We start from the raw sequence: 25,929 nt of genomic DNA, 5'->3' as shown, positions 1-25,929 counted from the left end.
TTGTTTTTCCTCCTGTATTCCTTGACTCAATGATCAGCACTACCATTTATTCAGTTGTCCAAGAAAGAAACTTGGGAACCAATTTCAACTCTCCCCACTCACTCTAATTTTCCCACATCAAATGTTACCACTTAAGTTCTATATATTTTAGTTCCTTCTTGTTTTTCTCCTCCTAACTATCTCCTTCTCTTTATCTCTATTGCTACTGCCTTTAATTCAGGCCGTAGGTCTTACCTGGTTATTATAACAGCCAAATTTCTTTTCTTACTTCTAGCCATGTCCACCTCTAATCTACTTTCTCTATACTTGCTGAGATTATCTCCCTAAAACACACACATTTTACCATATCACCCTCTTATTTAAAACCCTTAAATGGCTCTAATACTTTCCAGCTGATTTCCAAATTCTTGAACAGGTTATATAAGGAACTTCAGAATCTGGGCCTTGCCTACATCTCTTGCTTCAACTCTCACTGCTCACTTCTTTTTCAGTGAACTCTCCAATGCTACCTCCAATCTTAGAAGTGCAGCAAACATATTAATAGGATTTACTTGAAGAGGTCACCAAACTAACAATGCTTAACAAACGTATCTAAAATTCTGACAGAGGAAAATATGACAAACAGAAGCTGTACCATTCTACTCACATAATTTTTCCCATAAAATTTTAATTCCCTTATACCTGTTGCTTAAGATGATTAAGTTCAGCTGTCTGGGGATCAATATTAATTACAGGTTTGTTCTTGATTTTTCTTGCTCTGTCAGCGTAGCGAAGGGTATTTAATGTTTCCTCTAGATTGGAGTCAGCAGGACTCACACAGGCTATCATAAGAGTGTGGCTATTACCTCCTAGAGAATCTGAAAAAAACACAATAAAGAATCATGGAAGGAAATGAAATCAAATAGGTAGGATGTAATCACAAGCTGTCCATTTGGGTTGGTGACAAAATTTTTAAGATATTTACAAATTTCTTCTTTGTATTAATATAAAAACTCTTAAGATTTCTAGTATGTAAAATGATACATATTTTAGAACACTACTGTATGTGTCTCTATTCTCAAGATAAACTATTATTTCAGCAGTGAATCAGGTTAAAACAACTGTGGCCTGACCCATAGGAGCCTCACTATTGTGATTAAACATTCTTAGGATGCCCCCTCTAGGTAGATTTTAACTCTCCAGAGAATTCTGCTTAGCAGCACTATTATATAAAGAAACATTAACCATGTTCATTTTCAGGTGTAAAGTACTAAGTACAGTTGGCACTCTACAGACTTCTTGGCTCACAAAGCCATATATGAAGACATTTTCCCATTATCTTGGAAACCTGACTGCCAACAGCTCTCTCTTCTATTTATCAATTAGACAGCTATGTATGTGTTAGCCCCAGTAGCTAGCTTTTTACCTGTCTCATCTTTGCTTGCTCAGCACTATCATTCTCAGTTACTCTCTCTTATTTTTAGAGGTACTTTGGGCTTACCTTGAAGAAGTCGAGTCAACTTGGAATCTCTGTAGGGCACAAAACCACCCTTTTTGTCATCACCGAGAGCACTGATTACATTTCCCAAGCACAGGAGGCCTCGATTAATATTTATACCTAATAATAGGAAACAAAATTTAAATTGCTTGGTAAAGTATCTCACATATACTTGCATTTCTTCTGAGAAATAAAAAAGAAATAAAGACCCCATAGAAATACTGTAATCAATCCTAAGGAATTTTCTTAATCCTGTTAACTTTTCTGAGTGTGCCTCTATGTAAAGTTCAAAGAACAAATGTCCAAATGTTGGATTTGCACAATTGAGTCTTTTGGCACTTCTTGCCCTTTCACCATGGAAACAAAGATAACTATCACTATGACAATAATCATCCGTATAGTTATTTACTTCTTACATCCATTATCAAAATCCTTAAACTAATGCTGTGAAATTGGATGCACAGCTATTTTTTTTTTTTTTTACAATTTTATTGCCATTGTTTTTTACTATCTTTCTCCTTTTACAGATAAGGAAACTAGCTCAAAATTATTTGACTTGCCTAAGGTTAAACACCTGAGATTTCCTTTTCTTTTTTTGGTACTCAAGATTTAACCCAGGGGTGCTTTACCACTGAGCTACAGCCCCAGCCCTTTTTGGTTTTTATTTGGAGACGGAATATCACTAAGTTGCTTAGGGCCTTGCTAAGTTGCTGAGACTGGCCTTGAACTTGTAAACCACCTGTCTCAGCCTCCCGAGCTGCTAGGAATACAAGTGTGTGCCACCGTGCCCAGCCTAAGATCACTACTCCTAGGACTTCAGTCAAGTCCTATGCTCTTTCTTTATATAACACTGGAATACCTTTCCTCTTGCTGTTTTAAAAAGAATAAACATTCTTTTCTATTTTATTCTCAGGTTTGCTTTTCCAAACAGTGTAATAATCTCTGAGATCCCTTTAAAACACATGACTTCTCATTATTACTGGGAAGGGGTATACAGTATAATTGTTAAGTACATGGGCTTTGGTATCAGATAGACCTAGGCTGCAATCTTGGCTCTGTCCCTGACTAACTATATGATCTTGGATAACATCCTCAATAAAAGAAGACAAATGTATCCCCCTTATTTGGTGGTAGTGGGAATCAAGATACTATTTATAAACCAAAGTCAAATGATACATAAATGGTGCTATAGTTTGAATGTCCAAATTCATGTTGAAATTTGATCCCCAATATATCTGTATTGGGAGGAAGGACTTTTAGGAGGTGATTAGGTCATGAGGTCTCTGCCCTTGTGGATGGGATTAATGCCTTATAAAAAGGGACAGAGACAACTAGCGAGGGACTTTTGCTCTTCTGTCCCTTCTGCCACATAAGAACACTGTTTATTTTTCTTTTTCCCTTCCACTTTTTTTTGCCATAGAAGAATGCAGTGAGGAGAAACCCTCACCAGAATATAATGTTGCTGGTGCCATGATCTTGGACTTAGCTTCCAGAATTATGAGAAATAAAATTCTATTTATATAAATTACTCAGTCTAAGGTTTCCTGTTAAAGCAGCACAAATAGACTAAGACAAATAGTATCATTTTTGTTAGCCCTACTCTACCTTCTACTTTTGCAGCCATATTTTGGACTCCCTTTTTAACCTGAGACAAATACATTTATAAGATCCCAAACCCCACATTTCTCTCTGACTGCATCTTTCATAGATTCTGTTCTTCACTTTTATGGCTACCAATTTACTGACCCTTCTATTGTCAGTAGATTAGACTCTTCTGGGCCTTAAAATACCTATTCTGAACCCTCTCGATAAATATTTCAGTTTTCCATTCCTAAGCACTCACTGGATCAAAGACCTTCCACCATTCCCAACATAGGTTAAACTGATCTGTGTAGGTGTCTATCTGGAGGATACAGTGCTGAAGAAATAACATAACCAAATGGACTGGATCCATTGCAAGCATTCTATTGACCTTAGCTGAAATCTTGATCAGTTACAAATCTTTTCTTCCTCATTCGTACTTGACTAATCTAACTCACTATGGTAGCTATCCTAAATACTTGTTATTTTCAAGACTGTAAATCTACCTTTACTTTCTACTAATTTTTACCTAATACATTATGGAGCCTAGTTATCCACAAGGGTTCCCTAACCTTCCTTCTCCCCACCTCACATTCTTTCCTTTGCTATTATTCATTCCTTCATCCTTTCCTTTGTTTCAGAGGAAATGGCTGCTTTTATTCTCAAGGCTCTTCCTTTTGTCTCTGTCCATATTTCTATTCCCATGATCTCTCTGGGACCTGGGATCCTTCAATCTTTCCCCTTTCTCTTAGACTTTCTAATCATTTTCCTTTCACTAATTCCTTCTTTTCAGTCTATACACATGCTTATATCTCCCCAATCTAAAACAAAAACAATTTCCTTAAGCAACCCTCTCTTTCTTTTCCTTTTATTGCCAGTTGGAAGAAATACCATTTTGCAGAGCCATTTATTCCACTCAGGAAAAAGAGCCTGCTGAGATTTATCAAATCTGCTTGCCAATACTTTACTAACCCCTGTATTAAGACTTTCCTTTTATACCCTAACAGAACATGGTGCCATCTTATTGGCCCAGATCCCATCTGGATGTAAAGGTTTTTCTGTAGACCAAAACTTTTATCTTTAGTTTCATGAAGGAACAAATAAAATTCCAGATGGACCCTGAGAAAAACCTATGGCTACTGTAATCTACACAAAAACAAAAGACTTAAGGACAGGGGCTGGGATTGTGGCTTAGCGGTAGAGTGCTTGCTCACCTAGCAAGGACAAGGCCCTGGGTTCAATCCTCAGCACCACATAAAAAAATAAATAAATAAAATAAAGATATTTTTAAAAAAAGACTTAAGGACAAATTAGGTGTCATTATTTTTTTTCTTCTTTAAAAGAGAGTTGGAGGGGCTGGGGATGTGGCTCAAGCGGTAGCACGCTTGCCTGGCATGCATGCGGCCTGGGTTCGATTTTCAGCACCACATACAAACAAAAATGTTATGTTCGCCGAAAACTAAAAAATAAATATTAAAATTCTCTCCCTCTCTCTCTCTTTGAAAAATAATAAAATAAAATAAAGGAGAGTTGGTGCTTTGGAATAGAAAAGGAACTGAGGGACATAAACGTCTTTCTAGAAAGAAATCGTCACAAAGTAGGATTTGATTTTCTGCTGTTAAGGCAATAAAGTGATATGTTCTTGACAAAGATGAAGTAAAGAACATGTTTGCAGAGATTAAGAGTTCTTTTTTTTTAAATAGATGGACACAATACCTTTATTTATTTATTTATTTATTTATTATGTTTATTTGGTGCTGAGGATTGAACCCCGTACCTCACATGTGCTAGGCAAACCCTCTACCACTGAGCTACAATCTCAGGCCAGAGACTAAGAATTCTGATCAAGGATGGCTATGGAGAAAAATGCCCAGGTAAAAGTATATGATCAGAAGTTCTTTTCTAAGACTGAAAATACATAAAGCAAGGAGACTTAAGACTACTGCTCAGTACTGTTGGGTGCTTGTTCACTATGGCAACAAACAAATAATAAAGGAGAGGTTTTTACATTAAAAGAGAAATATAACTTCAAAGCTACCATGGAGGCACATTACAATAGGTTTAACAAATGGAATAGAAAATTTTGTTTGCATTTTAAATAAGGGAGAAAAATTAGGTAGGAGGGGAATGAAGTAGTCCTGTATGCTTAGGGCAATTTTGCTTCCTAGGGGATTTTGCCAATACATGGAGACATTTGTTTGTTACAACTTAATGGAGAAGTATGTGTGCTACTGGCACCTAGTGGGTAAAGGCCAACGATGCTCCTAACTGTCCTACATTGCACAGGGTACTTCCCACCTTGATTATTTGACCCAAACTGTCAATAGTTCCATATCAGAGAAACTTGTTCTATATGTGATGAAAATACATATGAGCCTAAGGCAAGTAAAATGGTTGAGTAAACTATGGTGAAAAATTGAAGTAATATTATAGTGTAGATATAGTCTTCCTGGTCAAAGAGAAAGGGAATGATCTGGGACTCAAATGGGTCATAAAACTTGAGGCAACCAATGAGAGGGCATAGAGTGAGAATGGTACTTGAATGGAAGACAGAGAACCTTAGTTCAAACTCTTGCCTCTATCACTTAGCAATGTGTGTGACATTAGACAAGATACTGCAACTTTTTAAAAATATTTTTTTAGTTGTTGATGGACTTTTATTTTCACTTATTTGTATGTGGTGCTGAGAATCAAACCCAGTGCCTCACGCATGCTAGGCAAGCGCACTACCACTGAGCCACAACTTCAACCCCAAGATACTGCAACTTTACTTTCATAAAACAGGGCAATACTTACCTTACACCTCATGGGATAGTGATAAAAATCAAATGTGATCTATAAAGAGATATCTGCATGTAAGTTATCAAATGAGTAGAGAAACATGGATAATCTGGATATTTGCTGTCAGGTGAGCCGAATGCAGAATACCTGATAAATCCCTTATCTACTTTCATGGGAATTTCTTTACCCAAAAGGTACTGTGCCTAATAAAAGAAATGGGCTTTCAAATGGACATAGAAAAAATAAATGACTATATAAGTAAAATGGTGGAAATCTGGTTTTAAGGGGACCAAGGGACATGGACAAACATCAGCACTCCAGTCTTTAAGAAAATAATCTCCAAAATTCAGGAAAAAAGACAGCTGTGATCCTAAGGCAAGAAAGTCTACAAGGGAAAATAACAAAAGGATAGAAGACTTTCAAAAAATAACATCGTAATTATCTAGACACAAATAATTCCAATAAAAAAATCAATGTCACTATACAGAAATGGGTTTTCAAGTAAACTCATATATAAAAATAACAGTGTCATGGGAAATTCTGCTCAAACATAGGAGACTGGCCCTCAGCATTTCTTTCCTCTTCCTTCTAAGACATCACTAAAAGGAGTAAAATAATTACTAACCCACAAGATCACAGAGCCTAGGAGAAGATATATCAGTAGGCAGGAGGTTTCAACATATTTCTAGAGTACAGGTGGAGAAGTGACAAATAACATAACAAGATGGAGGAAACTTCAACCTAAAGTGCCTGCAGAGGGACAATAATGATGACAGTAATAAAAACACATATTAACTCATCCAATCCTCACAACAGTCCTATAAAGTAGATATCATTATTTCCCCTGTTTGACAGATATGAAAGTTGGGACACAAAGAGATTAAGAAACTTGCTCAAGGTCACAAAGCAGCAGAGTCAGGATTCAAATGTAGGTATTATGGCTACAAAGTTGAGGTCATAATCTCTACCTATATGAAGGAGTTAATTTGTTTACTTAGAGGCACCAGGTACCACAGAGAGAAGAGGCACTTAGCCCTAAGAGGGGTTTGTTAGAAAATCTAAATTTACTATTCTTGAACTCACATTCTCCTCTCCAGAGCCATGCAAATACTGTGTCCCCCATATTCATATTCTCTTTCTCTCTCTCTCTCTCTCTCCTTTTCTTTTCTTTTCTTTTTCTTAATTTCTTTTGGATACTGAACTCAAGGGTACTTTACTACTGAGCCACATCTCCAACCCTTTTTATTTTGAGACAGGGTCTCACTAAATTGCTTGGGGTCACTAAGTTGCCCAGGCTGGCCTCAAACTTGTGATCTTTTTGCCTCAGCTTTCCAAGTTGCTGGGATTACAGGCATATGCCACTGCACCTGACCCATGTCTGCCATTATCAAACATTCACCATCTATTTTACAGGATACTCTTTCTATATGCACCCACTAAATGTTGGTATTCTCTTGGGACTGTCTTACGTCTTTTCTTAGTATATACACTCTACCTGGGTGATCTCATCCATAACTAGAATCCCAATAGATACCTTTACGCTAATGACTCCCTAAATCTGCATCTCCAAACCAAACCTCTTTCCTGATGTCCAAACCTGTACTTTGACTGCCTAATGAATACCTCCACTGAGCACAAAATCACTAAAAAAACAGTATTTGTCTTTCAATACAAACTTGTTTCACTTCCAGCACTATTCCTTTGCATTGCCTCACCCTCTAAACTTGCCACCCAACCAATAGCAAACCTGATTAATTCTGGACTCTGCCACTTTTCTCACCACACACCTCAAGATCTTTATTCATTGAAGAGTTAGTGAATATGTAAAATTCTCTAGGAACTGTGCTAGCTACTGTTAGAGATAAAAAGATGAATAAATAATAAGCCTACTTTCAAGGAATACACAGAAGAAAAGATGGACATACAAACGATCACAGGTATAGTGTTAGAGGAAAAAAAATGTAGAGTTAAAACATGCTATCATAGGAAAGAGTGGAAAACATTACCTGGGAAGGTACACTCCAGAGAAGAAGTGAAGTTTGAGCTGAATCATGAAGGGTGACTAAGACAATGCTGATGGAGAAGGGAAAGGTAGGAAAGAAGAGTGTAAAGGTATTGCAGATAACATATGTCAAGACACATGTTTATGAAAGAAATAATATTTTAAGAATTTAGGTCGTTCAATAGGAGTATAATGCAAGTTATGACATGGAATATGGCAAACAATGAGGTCAGAGGACAGCTAGAGACAGATCATAAAGGGCCTTATATGTAATGCTCAGGTATTTGTGTCTATCTTATAGGACAGTGATTGTCAAATTGTATTTCTCAGAATCATAGGGATACTTTAGGGAAACAGAGATACTTCAAAGTTTCTGAAAATGTAATTTGGATTTTGCCTTAAATGTAATTCTTTTAAAATTTTATTTATTTATTGGTATGTGGTGCTGAGGATCAAACCCAGTGCCTCACATATGCCAGGTGAGTGCTCTGTCACTGAGCCATAACCCCAGCCCTTAAATATAATTAAAAATATATTTTTTTAGTTGTTGATAGACATTTATTTAATTTGTTTTTATATATTTTATTTATTTATTCATATGTGGTGCTGAGAATCAAACCCAGTGCCTCACACAAGCTAGGCAAGCACTCTACCACTGAGCCACAGGCCTAGCCCTAAATATCATTTTTGTTATGGTAAAATGTACATGACAGTACAAATGTTTCTCAACTCCTGACAGGGTTATGTCATGTTAAACTCATCATGAGTTGAAAATATCACAAGCCGAAATACATTTAATACATCTAAGCTACCAAATATCAAAGCTTAGCAACTCAGCACACTATAGCATCAGTTTGTCCTCATGAATGTGTGGCCGACTGCAAGCTACAGCTCGTCACCCATATCAAGCATCATGAGAGAGTTATCTATTGCTACCTAGAGAAGACCAAATTCAAAATTTGAAGTATAGTTTTTGTTGTATACATTATTACTTTGTACCAGTGTAAAGTTGGAAATTCATAAGTGGAATCATCATAAGTAGGGATGGTCTACATACAGTTCAGTGGTTAAATACAAATTGTTGTGCACTATTTTAAATGTATTTCAAAAACTGCACTTAAATAACTCACTACAATGTGCTATATATCAAATATTAACACACTAACACATTACCTTGTACATCAAGGTTAATTATTTTTCCTTCAGTCTTTGAGGCAATTCCTCAATGCACACATTCATCATTGCATCAGTCAGTTGTGTAGCAACAAATGAATGTGAAACTCCATATATTAAGATGGTATGGTATTAAAGATGGTTTTGAAATTGACCAAATTATGCTGTCATATTGTATACATATACAAATATGTCCCAATGGAATCCACTATTATGTATAATTATAATGCACCAATAAAAAGAAGAGAAAAAAAGAAAATTCTAAAAAGATTAAAAATAAAGATGATTTCAGTGCATTTTTGAAGCATTGGGTATGTCTTGTTAGACATTTATAGTGATCCAACCTAGGATTTGAATTTCCTACTATTCCTAATTCAAGCTCCTAGACCAGTTTAATAATTGAAGATAATCCTGATTTTGTAAAGTGGACCATTAAAAATGTGTATTTCCAGAGCTGGGGTTGTGGCTCAGCAGTAAAGTGCTCCTCTAGCATGTATGGGGCACTGGCTTTGATCCTCAGCACCACATAAAAATAAATAAATAAATGTCCAACTACAACTAAAAAAATATTTAAAAAAAACATTTAAAAAATATTTTCTTAGTTGTTGATAGATATTTATCTATCTATCTATTATTTATTTTTTTATTTATATGTGGTGCTGAGAACTGAACCCAGTGCCTCACACATGCCAGGCAAGTGCACTACTGCTGAGCTTGCCCAGCCCCAGCCCAAAACCATTTGTTTTTTTAAAAAATGTTTATTTCCTGAAAAATAACAATGAAAACCAACAGCGGGAGGTAGTACAGTAAAGGAAAAACTAAGCATAGAGGAAAAACAAATCATGTTAAGTAACATACATAACCAAATATGGCTGGTAATACAAACCATATCTCAATAGTAACCCTAAATGTTAATGGCTTAAATGCACCAATCAAAAGACAGGCTAGTAGAATGGATTAAAAAAAAAAGATCCAACACTATGCTGCCTACAGGAGACTCATCTGATAGGAAAAGACATACACAGACTGAAGGTGAAAGGTTGGGAAAAATCATATCACTCATACGGACCCCGGAAGCAAGCAGGGGTGTCCATACTTGTATCAAATAAAATAGACTTCAAGCCAAAGTTAATCAAAAGGGATAAACAAGGACACTACATACTGCTCAAGGGAACCATACACCAACAAGACTTGACGATCATTAATATATATGCCCCAAACAATGGTGCAGCTACGTTCATCAAACAAACTCTTCTCAAGTTCAAGAGTCTAAAAGACCACAACACAATAATCATGGGAGATTTTAACACACCTCTCTCACCACTGGACAGATCTTCTAAACAAAAGTTGAATAAAGAAACCATAGAGCTCAATAATACAATTAATAATTTAGACTTAATTGATATATACAGAATATACCACCCAACATCAAGCGGATACACTTTCTTCTCAGCAGCACATGGATCCTTCTCAAAAATAGACCATATATTATGTCACAGGGCAAATCTTAGCAATTACAAAGGAGCTGAGATACTACCATGCATTTTATCTGATCATAATGGAATGAAATTGGAAATCAATAATAAAATGAGAAAGGAAAAATCCTACATCACATGGAGATTAAACAATATGCTACTGAATGAACAAAGGGTTACAGAAGACATCAAAGAGGAAATTAAAAAATTCTTAGAGGTAAACGAAAACTCAGACACAACATATTGAAATCTCTGGGACACTATGAAAGCAGTACTAAGGCTCAGGAGGCAACGTGAAGGGACTCTAACCAAGCCTTTATGAAATAGTGAACTGGGAGCTAAAACCAGAGATTGAGTCAGACCAGAGACAAGCCAGTCCCACCCCTCCCTTCGGATACTCCGGCAAGGAGCCAGGGGCCCGCCATAGTAGAGAGGGGAAGTCACCAGAGCTCGGCCAACCAGATTCCTTCCCAGCGGAATCTACTTTAGCAGGTGTGTGACTCCCACCAACACCAGATACAAACAACAGGGAAACTTCAAAAATCTCTCCGTGGGCGTGACCGTGAGTGCCAAGGGACTCCCGACCCCCAACTCCCCCTACCGCCAGTGACGTGGGCATGACTGTAGGGGCGGGGGGTAAGCAGAGAAGACTCCCCACCCCCAACTCCCACAACCGCCTACAGAGAGGGCATGATGGTAGGGGCAGAGGGAAACAGAGGGCACTCCTGAACCCCCAACTCCTCCTACCGCCAGCGGAGTGGTTGTGATTGTAGGAGCTGAGGGTAGCAGAGGGGATTCTTGACCCCCAACTCACATTACCACCAGTGGCGACACCCAAGGTCTTAGCCGCCAGCTTCCTAGGGCGTGCCTACCAAAGGGGTCCGGAAAAATTAAACTATTGACTCCCAGACCACAGCTCCACAGCACTGGGGCTTAGATGAATGGTAGAGAGAGTGCTCAGTCATTCGGGAAATAGGGCATGCAGTGGGGCTGAAAGTGTAACCAGATCCTTGGGGAACCGCCTCTGGTGAGCAGGACCTGGCTGGCTAGCAGGAGGAAGGGGAGGAGGGGCCGGAGAAGTGGAACAACTCTGGACTAACAGGATTGAGAGACTCCCAGGAGCCGCCTTACAGGGATTGCTGTCGACACATAGAGGGCAAAACTCAGCTCAGAGGGCATAGCTCTGCCTACGGGAAGAGAAGAAAATGGATCTCTAAGACCTAATTTAATTTCTTATTTTATTCTATTTTTTCTCTCCCTTTTTCCTTCTTTCATTCCCCTTTCAAGTTTTATTGTTCTTTCTATTCTCCTCTATTCTATCTATCTCCCTCTCCTTCTTTCTTTTAAAGAGCACCTTCCTTCCCCTTCCCCCCAACTTTCATCCCAAGCATTACGTCCTCCATTACGTGTAATTGTCTAAATGCAAATAGGTGAATGTTTCGAGGCTGTCTATAGGGCTCCTAAATACCTAGCTACTACCAACACCCTAATCCAATCGATGGTTAGTATCCCCCTTCAGTAGAGCAACCTTCTAAAGTAGCCAAGACATACTAACCCTTATACCTTCATAGCACCTAACCTAAACATAAAGTCCTAAGAACAAACAACAAATCACTATATGCATACAGAATCCGGAAGCCCTTTATAAATTGAATGAATCAGCTTTAAAGTACAATAAAGCCCAACATCTCTAGGCATAATCTCCCACCACAAAGGAGAGACAACAGAGATATACAAAGCCAAAACAAATGTATAGGAGAAAGCAGTTACAAAGCAGTCAAACAGAGATGGAAAGTAACGTGACCATCATGAAAAAACAAGGGAAAAAAGGATTACAAACAATGCAGGACAACTTAAGTCTACAGGAGGACCTAGAAGCATCAGAAGCATGGATAGGGAAAGAACTCAAGGCATACCTAACTCAGATGGAAAGCAATATTAGAGAAGACATGAGACAGCAAGTCCAAGCAATAAAAGTATATTTTGAAAATGAATTAAACAAACAAATTCAAATGGCAAAGAACGAGCTTTACCAGGAGATAGAGATCTTAAAAAAAACAAACAGTAATCCTAGAAATGCAGGAAACTATAAAACAAATTAAAAATTCAAATGAGAATATTACAAATAGACTAGATCAAGTAGAAGTCAGAACATCAGACAATGAAGACAAAGTTTATCAACTTGAAAAGAATATAGTCAACACAGAAAAGATGCTTAAATCCCACGAGCAATTTATTCAAGACATATGGGATGTCATAAAAAAAAAACAAATTTGAGAGTCATCGGGATAGAAGAAGGCACTGAGATTCAAACCAAAGGAATGGACAACATATTAAATGAAATAATTCTAGAAAACTTCCCAGAGATGAAAGATGGAATGGATTGCCAAATCCTGGAAGCCTACAGGACCCCAAACATTCAAAACCATAATAGACCAATTCCAAGACATATAATTATGAAGATGGCCAACATACAGAACAAGGAGAGAATATTAAAAGCTACGAGAGAAAGGAGGCAGATTACATTCAGGGGTAAAGCAATTAGGTTAACGACTGATTTTTCATCACAGACTTTGAAAGCCAGAAGATCCTGGAACAATGTATTTCAAACGCTGAAAAATAATGGATTCCAACCAAGAATACTGTATCCAGCAAAATTAAGCTTCAGATTTGACAATGAAATTAAAATCTTTCACAATAAACAAAAGCTAAAAGAATTTGCAGCCAGAAAACCAGCACTACAAAGCATTTTGAGCAAAATACTACAAGAAGAGGAATTGAAAAATAGTGCCCCAAACTAACAGCGGGAGGTATCCCAGTAAAGGGGGAGGAAAATAACCAAAAAGTAAAAACTAGCCAAACTAAAATAAATAAATAAATAAACATGACTGGAAGTACAAATCATATTTCAATTGTAACATTAAATGTTAATGGCCTAAACTCACCAATCAAGAGACATAAGCTAGTAACCTAGATCAAAAAAACGAATCCAACAATATGCTGCTTTCAGGAGGCTCATATGATAGGAAAAGACATACACAGGCTGAAGGTGAAAGGTTGGGAAAAATCTTACTACTCACATGGCCCTTGGAAGCAAGCAAGAGTGGCCATACTCATATCTAATAAAATCAACTTCAAACCTAAGTTAATCAAAAGGGATAAAGAAGGACACTATATACTGTTAAAAGGAACCATCCACCAAGAAGACATAACAATTATCAATTTCTATGCACCAAACAATGGAGCTGCAACGTTCATAAAACAAACTCTCCTCAAGTTCAAGAGTCAAATGGACACAACACAATAATTATGGGTGACTTCAACACACCGCTCTCACCATTAGATAGATCCTCTAGACAAAAGCTGAATAAAGAAATTATTGAACTCAATAGCACAATCAATAACCTAGACTTAACTGACATATACAGAATATATCAACCATCATCAAGTGGATACACGTTCTTCTCAGCAGCACATGGATCTTACTCAAAGATAGATCATATATTATGCCATAGGGCAACTCTTAGTAAATATAAAGGTGTAGAGATAATACCATGCACCATATCTGATCATAATGGAATGAAACTGGAAATCAATGATAAAAGAAGGAAAGAAAAATCCTGCATCACATGGAAAATAAACAATATGTTACTGAATGATCAATGGGTTACAGAAGACATACAGGAGGAAATCAAAAAATTCTTAGAGATAAACGACAATACAGACACAACATACCAGAATCTATGGGACACAATGAAAGCAGTTTTAAGAGGGAAATTCATTTCCTGGAATTCATTCCTCAAAAAAAGAAAAAACCAACAAATAAATGAACTCACACTACATCTCAAAACCCTAGAAAAGGAAGAGCAAAACAACAGCAAATATAACAGAAGACAAGAAATAATTAAAATAAGAGTGGAAAACAACGAAATTGAAACAAAAAAAAACCACTGAAAAAAATTGATAAAACTAAAAGTGGGTTCTTTGAAAAAATAAATAAGATCGACAAACCCTTAGCCATGCTAACGAAGAGAAGAGAGAAAACTCAAATTACTAACATATGGGATGAAAAAGGCAATATCACAACAGACACTACAGAAATACAGAAGATAAATAGAAAGTATTTTGAAACCCTATATTCTAATAAAATAGAAGACAGTGAAGATATCGATAAATTTCTTAAGTCTTATGATCTGCCCAGATTGAGTCAGGAAGACACACACAATTTAAACAGACCAATAACAAAGGAAGAAATTGAAGAAGCCATCAAAAGACTACCAACCAAGAAAAGCCCTAGACTGGATGGGTATACAGCGGAGTTTTACAAAACCCTCAAAGAAGAATTAATACCAATACTTTTCAAGCTATTTCAAGAAACAGAAAAAGAAGGAGCTCTCCCAAATTTATTCTATGAGGCCAACATCACCCTGATCCCGAAACCAGACAAAGACACTTCAAATAGAGAAAACTACAGACCAATATCTCTAATGAACTTGGATGCAAAAATTCTCAATAAAATCCTGGCGAATCGAATACAGAAGCATATCAAAAAAATTGTGCACCATGATCAAGTAGGATTCATCCCTGGGATGCAAGGCTGGTTCAATATATAGAAATCAATAAACGTTATTCACCACATCAACAGACTTAAAGATAAGAACCATATGATCATCTCGATAGATGCAGAAAAAGCATTAGACAAAGTACAGTATCCCTTTATGTTCAAAACACTAGAAAAACAAGGGATAACAGGAACTTACCTCAACATTGTAAAAGCTACATATGCTAAACCTCAGGCTAGCATCATCCTAAATGGAGAAAAACTGAAGGCATTCCCTCTAAAACCTGGAACAAGACAGGGATGCCCTCTCTCACCACTTCTATTTAATTTAGTCCTTGAAATACTAGCCAGAGCAATTAGACAGACAAAAGAAATTAAAGGCATAAAAATAGGAAAAGAAGAACTTAAAATATCACTATTTTCGGAGACATGATCCTATACCTAGAAGACCCAAAAGGGTCTACAAAGAAACTACTAGAACTAATAAATGAATTCAGCAAAGTGGCAGGATATAAAATCAACACGCATAAATCAAAGGCATTCCTGTATATCAGCAACAAAACTTCTGAACTGGAAATGAGGAAAACCACCCCATTCACAATATCCTCAAAAAAATAAAATAAAATAAAATACTTGGGAATTAACCTAACAAAAGAGGTGAAAGATTTATATAATGAAAACTACAGAACCCTAAAGAGAGAGATAGAAGAAGATCTTAGAAGATGGAAAAATGTACCCTGTTCATGGATAGGTAGAACCAACATCATCAAAATGGCGATATTACCAAAAGTTCTCTATAGGTTCAATGCAATGCAATCAAAATCCCAACGGCATTTCTTGTAGAAATAGATAAAGCTATCATGAAATTCATATGGAAAAACAAAAGACCCAGAATAGCAAAAGCAATTCTAAGCAGGAAGTGTGAATCTGGAGGTATATCGATACCAGAGTTCAAACTGTACTACAGAGCAATAGTAACAAAAACAGCATGGTACTGGTACCAAAACAGGCAGGTGGACCAATGGTATAGAATAGAGGACACAGAAACCAATCCACAAAATTACAACTATCTTATATTCAATAAAGGGGCTAAAAGCATGCAATGGAGGAAGGATAGCATCTTCAACAAATGGTGCTGGAAAACTGGAAATCCATATGCAACAAAATGAAACTGAATCCCCTTCTCTCGCCATCACAAAAGTTAACTCAAAATGGATCAATGACCTTGATATCAAATCAGAGACTATGCGTCTGATAGAAGAAAAGGTTGGCTCTGCTCTATATATTGTGGGGTCGGGCTCCAAATTCCTTAATAGGACACCCATAGCACAAGAGTTTTAATAACAAGAATCAGCAAATGGGACTTACTTAAACTAAAAAGTTTTTTCTCAGGAAGAGAAACAATAAGAGAGGTAAACAGGGAGCCTACATCATGGGAACAAATTTTTACTCCTCACACTTCAGATAGAGCCCTAATATCCAGAGTATACAAAGAAATCAAAAAAGTAAACAATAAGAAAACAAATAACCCAATCAACAAATGGGCCAAAGACCTGAACAGACACTTCTCAGAGGAGGACATATAATCAATCAACAAGTACATGAAAAAATGCTCACCATCTCTAGCAGTCAGAGAAATGCAAATCAAAATCACCCTAAGATACCATCTCATTCCAGTAAGATTGGCAGCCATTATGAAGTCAAACAACAACAAGTGCTGGCGAGCATGTGGGGAAAAGGGTACTCTTGTACATTGCTGGTGGGACTGCAAATTGGTGCGGCCAATTTGGAAAGCAGTATGGAGATTCCTGGGAAAGCTGGGAATGGAACCACCATTTGACCCAGCTATTGCCCTTCTTGGACTATTCCCGGAAGACCTTAAAAGAGCGTACTACAGGGATACTGCCACATCGATGTTCATAGCAGCACAATTCACAATAGCTAGACTGTGGAACCAACCCAGATGCCCTTCAATAGATGAATGGATAAAAAAATGTGGCATTTATACACAATGGAGTACTAGGCAGCACTAAAAAATGACAAAATCATGGAATTTGCAGGGAAATGGATGGCATTAGAGCAGATTATGCTAAGTGAAGCTAGCCAATCCCTAAAAAACAAATGCCAAATGTCTTCTGTGGTATAATGAGAGCAACTAAGAACAGAGCAGGGAGGAAGAGCAGGAGGAAAAGATTAACATTAAACAGAGACATGAGGTGGGAGGGAAAGGGAGAGAAAAGGGAAATTGCATGGAAATGGAAGGAGACCCTCATTGTTATACAAAATTACATATAAGAGGTTGTGAGGGGAATGGGAAAAAAACAAGGAGAGAAATGAATTACAGTAGATGGGGTAGAGAGAGAAGATGGGAGGGGAGGGGAGGGGAGGGGGGGATAGTAGAGGATAGGAAAGGTAGCAGAATACAACAGTTACTAATATGGCATTATGTAAAAATGTGGATGTGTAACCGATGTGATTCTGCAATCTTTGTAATGTTTTGAACAACCAATAAAAAAAAAGAAAAAAAATGTTTATTTCCAACTGTATATTAGTATGAGCCAGGATTTTATTGTTAAATGTGTCACCAGAGAAAAATTATTGAAATAAATTAGATGTAAAACGTTACACATGATTGAAAGTGTCATCCATAATTCCTATAATGTCATGTACTAAAAATTAAGAATGTTCACTTCAACTTTATTTCTAATAGCAGAAGTCTGGAACCAACTGAAATAGTCATCAATAGAGGAATAATATAATACATATGATGATACACTCACACAATATGCAGACATGGAAAACAATAGGGTAGACCTGTACATGCTGATGTGGAACAATCTAAAAATATATATCAAGTACAAAAAATATGGCGAAAAGTGGAGCAGTGTACATAATATTTGTATAAAAAGAGAAACTATCTAGGGATGTGAAACTAGGGATTTGTGGAAAGAGAAAAAAAATACTATTGTCATATGGTATTTTTAAACACTTTTATTTTGAAATAATTATGGATTCTCAGGAAATTGAAGAAGAATTTCCAAGGAGGTCCTGGGCACCCTTCACCCAACCTACCCCAATAGTAACAACTGTATGACAATATCATAACAGGAAATCAATGTTGGTACAATCCAGAGACCTTATTTAGCTTCACTATTTTTTATATATACTCTGTGTATATCCACATATGTATAGTTCTATGTAATTATGTAATAGGCATAACTATCTAACCACCACCAAAATCAAGATACAAGAAGGCTGTCTCGTGCTACCCTTTATCGGTGTCCCTTCCCTCTCCACTCTCAGTCCCTAACTCCTGGTAAGAAAGTTATAACTAGTTACAGAGAATCAACTAGTGGTTGCCGGAGGTTAGGATTGGTGATAAGGTCTGATTTCAAAGGGCTAGAACAAGGGAGTTGTTTGCAATTAAAAACTATTAAATATCCTTGATGTGCTGCTAATTATATGACTCTATACATGTATTAAAACTCATAGAACATCAAAATAAGTAAATGTTTATTTTATGTCGAATTTCAAAAAGTGAAAAAAAAGAACGTTAGAGAAGCATCACAGTATGTAAACTTTTGTGATTAGCTTTTTCTTACTTATAATAATTCATCCAAGTTGTTGTATTCATCAAAAATACTGCACTCCTTTTTACTGTCAAATATTATTCCATGGCATGGATGTACCAGTATACTTAAGCATTCACCTGCTAAAGGACATTTTGGTTCTTTCCAGTCTTGGGCTATTATGAATAGAGCAACTGTGAACATTCCTGTAACGGTTTTTGTGTGAATATACATTTTTTTTTAATTTGTCTGATATGCATGCCCAATAGTGCAATTACTGTGTCTTATGGAAAGCATATGTTTAGTTTTACAGGTATCTGTTGGACTATTTTCCAGAGTGGGTGAAACATTTTTACATTCCTATTCCCAATGTATGAGAGAGATAATTTCTCCATATTCTTACAGGCATTTGGCACTGTCACTAGTTTTCTTTTAGCTATTCTGAGAGGTGTGCAGTAATATCTTATTGTGAGTGAGGATGTTGAATATCTTTTCATGTGCTTATTGTCATCTGTTTATGCTCTTTAGTTAGATATCTGTTCATATCTTGGCCCATTTTCCAGTGGGATTTGTTCCACTTTTGAGATTTAAGAGCTCCTCATATATTCTAGATACAAGTCCTTTGTTGGATATATTGCATTTTTTATCATAGAAACTTTTGATATGCAAGTTAATGTAAAGAAAGAGATTGTGATAATAAAAAGTTATAATATTCTATGGCTTGAAGATTGATTTACTTAATGCTATAAATTTAAACATAAATTTACATATATCTAAAATAAGGCTTTAATCTACTCAGATATAGAGTTTGCTAGAAGGTTTTATTTAAAAACAGTTCCTCTACTTAAAAAGGAAGGCAGATAAATATGTTAAAGATGATGACAAAAAAATGAAAGTTTTTAAAGAGAGTTAAATATGATCTAAGAGGTTAGAAAGGGGAATGGGGAAAGAGTGAATGAAAGGAAGTTAGAATTGATCATGCAAGCTGTATGCATGTATGGAAATATCACAGTGAACCCCATTAATATGCACAATTAATGCACATTAAAAGTAAAAATAAAAATATAAAAAGAATCCATGTTACTTATGTGGGTTTGTTCAGTTTGTGAAAATTCAGCATATATACTTACAATGGTTATACTTTAATGTTCGTATATTTTAACTCGATAACACAATTTTTATATATCTTTATTTTTATTTATTTATTTTTATGTGGTGCTAAAGATCAAATCCAGGGCCTTACACATACAAGGCACTTTTACCACTGAGATACAACCCCAGCCAGATAACACAATTTTTAAACATGACCTACAATACTGTCAAGATAAGAAATACCTAAGAATAGAAAAAAAATGAGACTTTAACAAGTAAAATTATTGAGAGATAGTAAAGAAGTTCTAAATAAATGAAGACAGTGCTGGCGATACAGCTCAAATGGTAGAGAGCTTGTCTAGCATGGGCAAGGCCCTGGGTTTGATCCCCAACACGACAAAAAAAAAAATGGAGAAAGACTAAATCTATATGTATAGATTTAGAAGCCTCCCTATTACTAAGACTATAGGCATATGCTACTGCATTGGCTCAACTTTGATTTAATGGAATAAAGTATCAAGAAGCCGAAAAGGGCATATAATATGATATATATGATGATACACTCACACAATATGCAGACATGGAAAAGGAGGGACACTGCTTATTAGGAAGAAAAGGATGGGTTTTTAAATAAACAGTGCTAGGGGAAATGGATATTTATGTGGAAAAAGAAAATGGGACCTCTACATCATACCATGTACAAAAAAATAGTTTTTGGTAGATTAAAGACATAGATGTGAAAGGCAAAACTGTAATATAGGAAGAACTCTGGTAATATAGGAAGAACTCTGTGAAGACCTTGGTACCAACACACACACACTGAATTTCTTAAATATGACACAAAACAAAGTACTAATAAATGTGAGAGGGTAAAAAGATAAGCCAGAGATTAGAGGGTAAATATTTGCAAAACACACAGGGATGAGGAGATTTGCAATAAATATAAATACTAATGACTACAATATATATTAAAAAATCTACTTTTTAAAACAAGTAAGAAAACACAGCACTCAGTGGAAAAACAAGTAAGACAAACAGGCATTTTACTGAAAAGAAAATATACATGAGAAATAAATATGAAAAGGTGATAGACCCTTTAGCCCTCAAGGGGATGAACATTAAAAAATACACCTACTTAAGTGGCAAAACTTAAAATTCAGAAAAAAAAACAATGTTGGGGGATGTGAAGTGACAAGGATGCTCATACATTTGAATACAAACTTTGGAAGAAACAGTTTGGAGTATAGGTACCCAATGACTTAACAATTCTACTGGGTATATAATATAGAAAATTCTTATACAAATACATCAGGATACATGAGCAAGAACATTCATATGAGCATTGCTGATAATGGTCAGAATCTAGAAACAACTGAAATATACATCAACAGTAGAAACAAAAAAATAGTATAGTCATATGGTCAAATACAATATAGAAATGAAATGAAACACAGCTATAGGCAACAGAGGAATCTCTCAAATAGTTTTGAGTGGAGGATACAAGACACTATAGATTACATATACTATGATTCCATTCACATAAAGGTTAATCATTGACAAAACTAAATGAGACACGTGACATGGAACACACTTGTAATCCCAGCAACTTTGAAGGCTAAGGCAGAAGGATCATAAATTCCAGGCCAGCCTCAGCAACTTAGTGAGACTCTGTATCAAAATAAAAACTTAAAAAGACTGGGGATGTAACAGTAGTAAAGCACTCCTGGTTCAAGTCCAGGTACCAACACACACACAACTAAATGATGCCATTGATTATGTGTGTGTGTGAAAGAGAGAAAGAGAGATACATATATGCACACAAATACATATATATACACATACATACTGCTACCAAAAAAAGTAAGAGAATAACAAATACCAGTGGCTATCTGGAGAGGGAAGGGAAGGGTCATAACCCGAGAGTGGTATGCATGGTTGCTGGAAGGGTTTTGTTTTTCAACCTAAGTTGTAGTTACATGGGTTTTCACTTTATTTTTAAACTATATACATGACTTACACAATTATCTGTATATATGCTATATTTTACCAAAGAAATGAAACTAAGAGTGAATCACAAGTGTTGCTAAGCAGTGTGAAGTTTTTTGAAGTGCTTGACTCTAAAGGTAGCAGTTACAGAGGGAGTTGGGATTGAAGGAATTTGGGCACATATGTTTAACAAAAATACCTGTAGAAAAATATTTATAGCATAACTATTCATAAGCACTATTCATAACAGGCCCCAAATGGAAATTACCCAAATGCCCATCTAACAGTAGAAAGAATAAACCGAGTTGTATTCATCGGTAATATATAAAATGAATGAATTACAACTACATGCAATACTATGGATGAATCTCACAAATATGCTGTATTCAGAAAAAAAACAGGATATACAGTTAAATTTGAATTTCAGATAAATGAAGAATAATTTTTTAAAAATATTTTTTTAGTTGTAGTTGGACACAATAGCTTTATATTATTTATTTATGTGGTGCAAAGGATTGAACCCAGGGTGTCGAACGTGCTAGGCGAGTACCCTACTGCTAAGCCACAATCCCAGCCTGAAGAATCATTTTAATGTTAAGTATGACACACACTCAAAATAATTTGTCACTTATCTGAAATTCAAAATAGACTGGGCATGCTATATGCTGTCAAGCAACTTTACACTGAGTGAAAGAAGTCAGACACAGGAAGTCCATACCACAAAACTAATCTAGGACTAGAAGTCTGGATAGTGGTTACCCTTTGTGGAGATTAGATGGGGGCACAAGTAGCACTTCTTGAAATATTGGAATGCTTGAAATATTGTTTCTTCATCTGGGTGCTATTTACATAGGTGTATTTCACTTTGTGATCATTCATTAAACTGTTCAATTATGCTTTGGTCACTTTTCTTGATGTATGTTACACTTCAACTGAATAACCTACCTGCTATCTATCTGTAATCTATAATCTACCTGGCAGTGGCTTAAATATTTTATATTCAAAATCACAGTGAAGCTTAGCATGATAGTATACACCTGCTATCCCAGCATCTTGGGAGGCTGAGGCAGGAGGATCACAAGGACAAGGTCAGCCTCATCAACTTAGTGAAACTGTCTCAAAATAAAGAATAAAAAGGACGGTTATACAGCTCAGTGGTAAAAATATCCCTGAGATATCCCCATTTAAAATAAATCACAATAAAAATAGGGATAAACTTAACAGGAAATGCACAGCACCTATATTGACTAAAAGGGAGAAAAATACCACAAGTTGATAATTTAATCAGGAATACAAATGGTCTATGAATATAGAAGTATATACAACTTCTGCTAAGTGAAGTAAGCCAATCCCAAAAAACCTAAGTCCAAATGTTCCCTCTGATAAGTGGATGCTGATCCATAATAGCAGTGGAGGGGAACTTTGGGAGGAACTTTGGGCAAAGGGGAAAGAGGAATGAGGAGGGGGCATGTGGGCATGAAAGGTGGTGGAATGAGATGGGCATCATTATCCTAGGTACATGTACAACTACACATATGGTGTGACACTACATCATATACAACCAAAGAAATGAAAACTTGTGCTGCAGCGTTGGGGCTGTAGCTCAGCAGCAGAGCACTTGCCTAGCATGCATGAGACACTGGGTTCGATCCTCAGCACCACACAAAAATCAACAAATAAAATAAAGGCATTCTATCCATCTACAACTACAAAAATAATTTTTAAAAAGTTGTGCTGCAACTGTGTACAATGAATCAAAATGCATTCTGCTGTCATATACCTCATTAAAATAAACAAATTAATTAATAAAAAAGCATATATAACTTCACTAATAACTGTAGAAATGAAAATAAGATACTATTTTCTTTCCATTTATTAAACTGGTAATAGTACTTCAAAAAGTTATGTTTCATATCATGCCTTCTTGGGAGTTTGGTAGCATCTATTTTAAAATGTAAAAAGATTTTGGGAAAATGGTCCATTAAAGATAAATTCCAGATTGCTTCTATTCCCAAATGTAATTCATGTGCTGGTCTTAAGCCAAGAAGGTGCTGGAATCAGCCAAGAAAGTGAGGTTGGAGGATGGACCCAAGACCTGAGAGTAAGTGATATAGGATTTTTCATCTCTGATGCCTCCTCAAGGGGATGACAAGCTGACTAACAACATGACTGCTGTTACAGTGCTGGTTCACAGGCAGAAACCATTGCATCTTTCTTGCTTAGGTGGCTGCTATGACTTCAGAAGCACTAGCAGCAGACTTGAGCCTCAGTGAACAAAGGAAAATAACAATATACTTATGGGGACCTAAAAACAAGCAGGATGCTTAGAACCCAACTTTGATGAAACAGAGCTGCCAAAGAAAACAGATAACTTGACTTAACAAAGGCTTTCTGGAACTAAAAGAATGAGATACCATTTACCAAAACCAACAGCAATTATCATTCCAAATAAAAAACACCAAAGTCATTCCAATTTAATTCCAAAACTAGATTCCCTGAGGAAAATAACTTTATAAGCCCAGGATGTGAAAGGGGAAGTTCTGGGGAATGAAAATGACCAAATTATGTTGTGTGCATGGACAAATATGTAATAATGAGTCTCACTCTTATGCATAATTAAATGCACTAATAAAATTTTTTAAAAAATAAGGGCACAGTATATACTTCAACATCCTTCTTCTTGCTAATAAATAAAACAATGAAACAATAGAAATAAATATTATGAGATAATTTTTGTTTTACTGATATGATTTTTATACAAAGTAACTCAAGACTCTAGTTAAAAGCTATTAGAACAGACAAAAAATGGCCAAACAAATACATGAAAAAATGTTCAAAACCTCTAGCAATTAGAGAAATGCAAATTAAAACTACACTGAGGAGCTGGGGTAGAGGGCTCGCCTAGCACATTCAAGGCCCTGGGTTCAATCTTTAGCACCACATAAAAATAAATAAAATAAAACTACACTTAGATTTCATCTCACTCTAACCAGAATGGAAATTATCAAGAATACAAGTAACAATAAATGTTGGCAAGAATGTGGGGAAAAAGATACACTCACACATTGTTGGTGGGATTGCAAATTGGTATGACCACTCTGGAAAGCAGTAGAATAGGAATAACGGTAGAATGAATCTGACATAACTTTCCTATATACATATATGAAATATGCCATAGTGAATCTCATCATTGTATATCCACAAGATAGGATCCAAATTAGAATAAGATATATTCCATGCCTGTATAAATATAACATATTGTCCTATGTAACTAAAAATAACCAATAAAAAAAAGAACAGAGCTAAATTATCAAGAAGGATGAATCTCAAGATAATAACATTGAACAACAAAATAATAAATCACAGAAGACACATATACTATGAAACCATTTATGTTTAAGTTTAGGAACAGGGAAAATATCACTATATATTTTTGAAGGATACAAGAATGAAATAGATAATGTAAAAGACAACCACCACATTTAGAATGGTGGTTAAATTCACCCCTCAGTCTGAGGCAGCCTGCCTTAATTCCTTCCTCTGTTCTACAAAAACTACTAGAAACCTCACTGGACAACTCTACCTCATGTTTCTCAGCTTTTATCCTATGTAAACATGCTGAAGCAGTTGATACAGGTCACAATCCCTTCTTTATAGAAACACTTACCTTGGTTTTCTAGATATTACTATCCTCCTGTCTCTTCAGTCTCTTTGACTATGTTACACTTGGCCTTAAAAATGAGTGGTTTCTCATTAATACTTAAGAGTTGTCTCTCGGGCTGGGGATGTGGCTCAAGCGGTAGTGCGCGCGCCTGGCATGCATGTGGCCCGGGTTCGATCCTCAGCACCACATACAAACAAAGATGTTGTGTCTGCCAAAAACTAACTAACTAAATAAATATTAAAAAAAAAAAGAGTTGTCTCTCTCCTACTTAGTTTCTCCACACTACTTCCCTACCCATAGATTCTAGCCAACCCAGATGTTGTTTCTAAGCTCTTGTCCTGAATTTCCTACTTCCTCCTGGACTTTTCTAATATCCATTCCAAATCTGGCATGTACAAAATCAAACTCATTATCTTTCTCTCCACTATCTGCTTCCTATATATTCATGTGTCACTTAACAATAGCATACACTGTAAGAAATGCATTGTTAGACACTTTCTTCAATGCTGTAAACATCATAGTATACTTACACAAACTAAGATGACTACGACACCACTAGGAGATATAA

The 25,929-nt window shown here is 36.1% G+C and overlaps 1 protein-coding gene across 1 annotated transcript in view; it reads right to left on the bottom strand.

Moving 5' to 3' along the window:
- Kif4a (kinesin family member 4A) overlaps positions 1–25,929 on the bottom strand; it is a 143,121-nt gene that overhangs the window by 92,851 nt on the left and 24,341 nt on the right. The window contains exons 8-9 of the mRNA XM_026399977.2: positions 1,481–1,597; positions 682–857 (exon numbers count right to left, since the gene is read on the bottom strand). Of these exons, the coding sequence (XP_026255762.2) occupies positions 682–857; positions 1,481–1,597 (293 nt within the window). The remainder of the gene's footprint in view (positions 1–681; positions 858–1,480; positions 1,598–25,929) is intronic.

Source organism: Urocitellus parryii, chromosome X, assembly GCF_045843805.1.
Source record: "Urocitellus parryii isolate mUroPar1 chromosome X, mUroPar1.hap1, whole genome shotgun sequence".
In the NCBI taxonomy this organism is placed as follows: Eukaryota; Metazoa; Chordata; class Mammalia; order Rodentia; family Sciuridae; genus Urocitellus; species Urocitellus parryii.
This window is presented reverse-complemented; position numbering and strand designations above follow the sequence as displayed.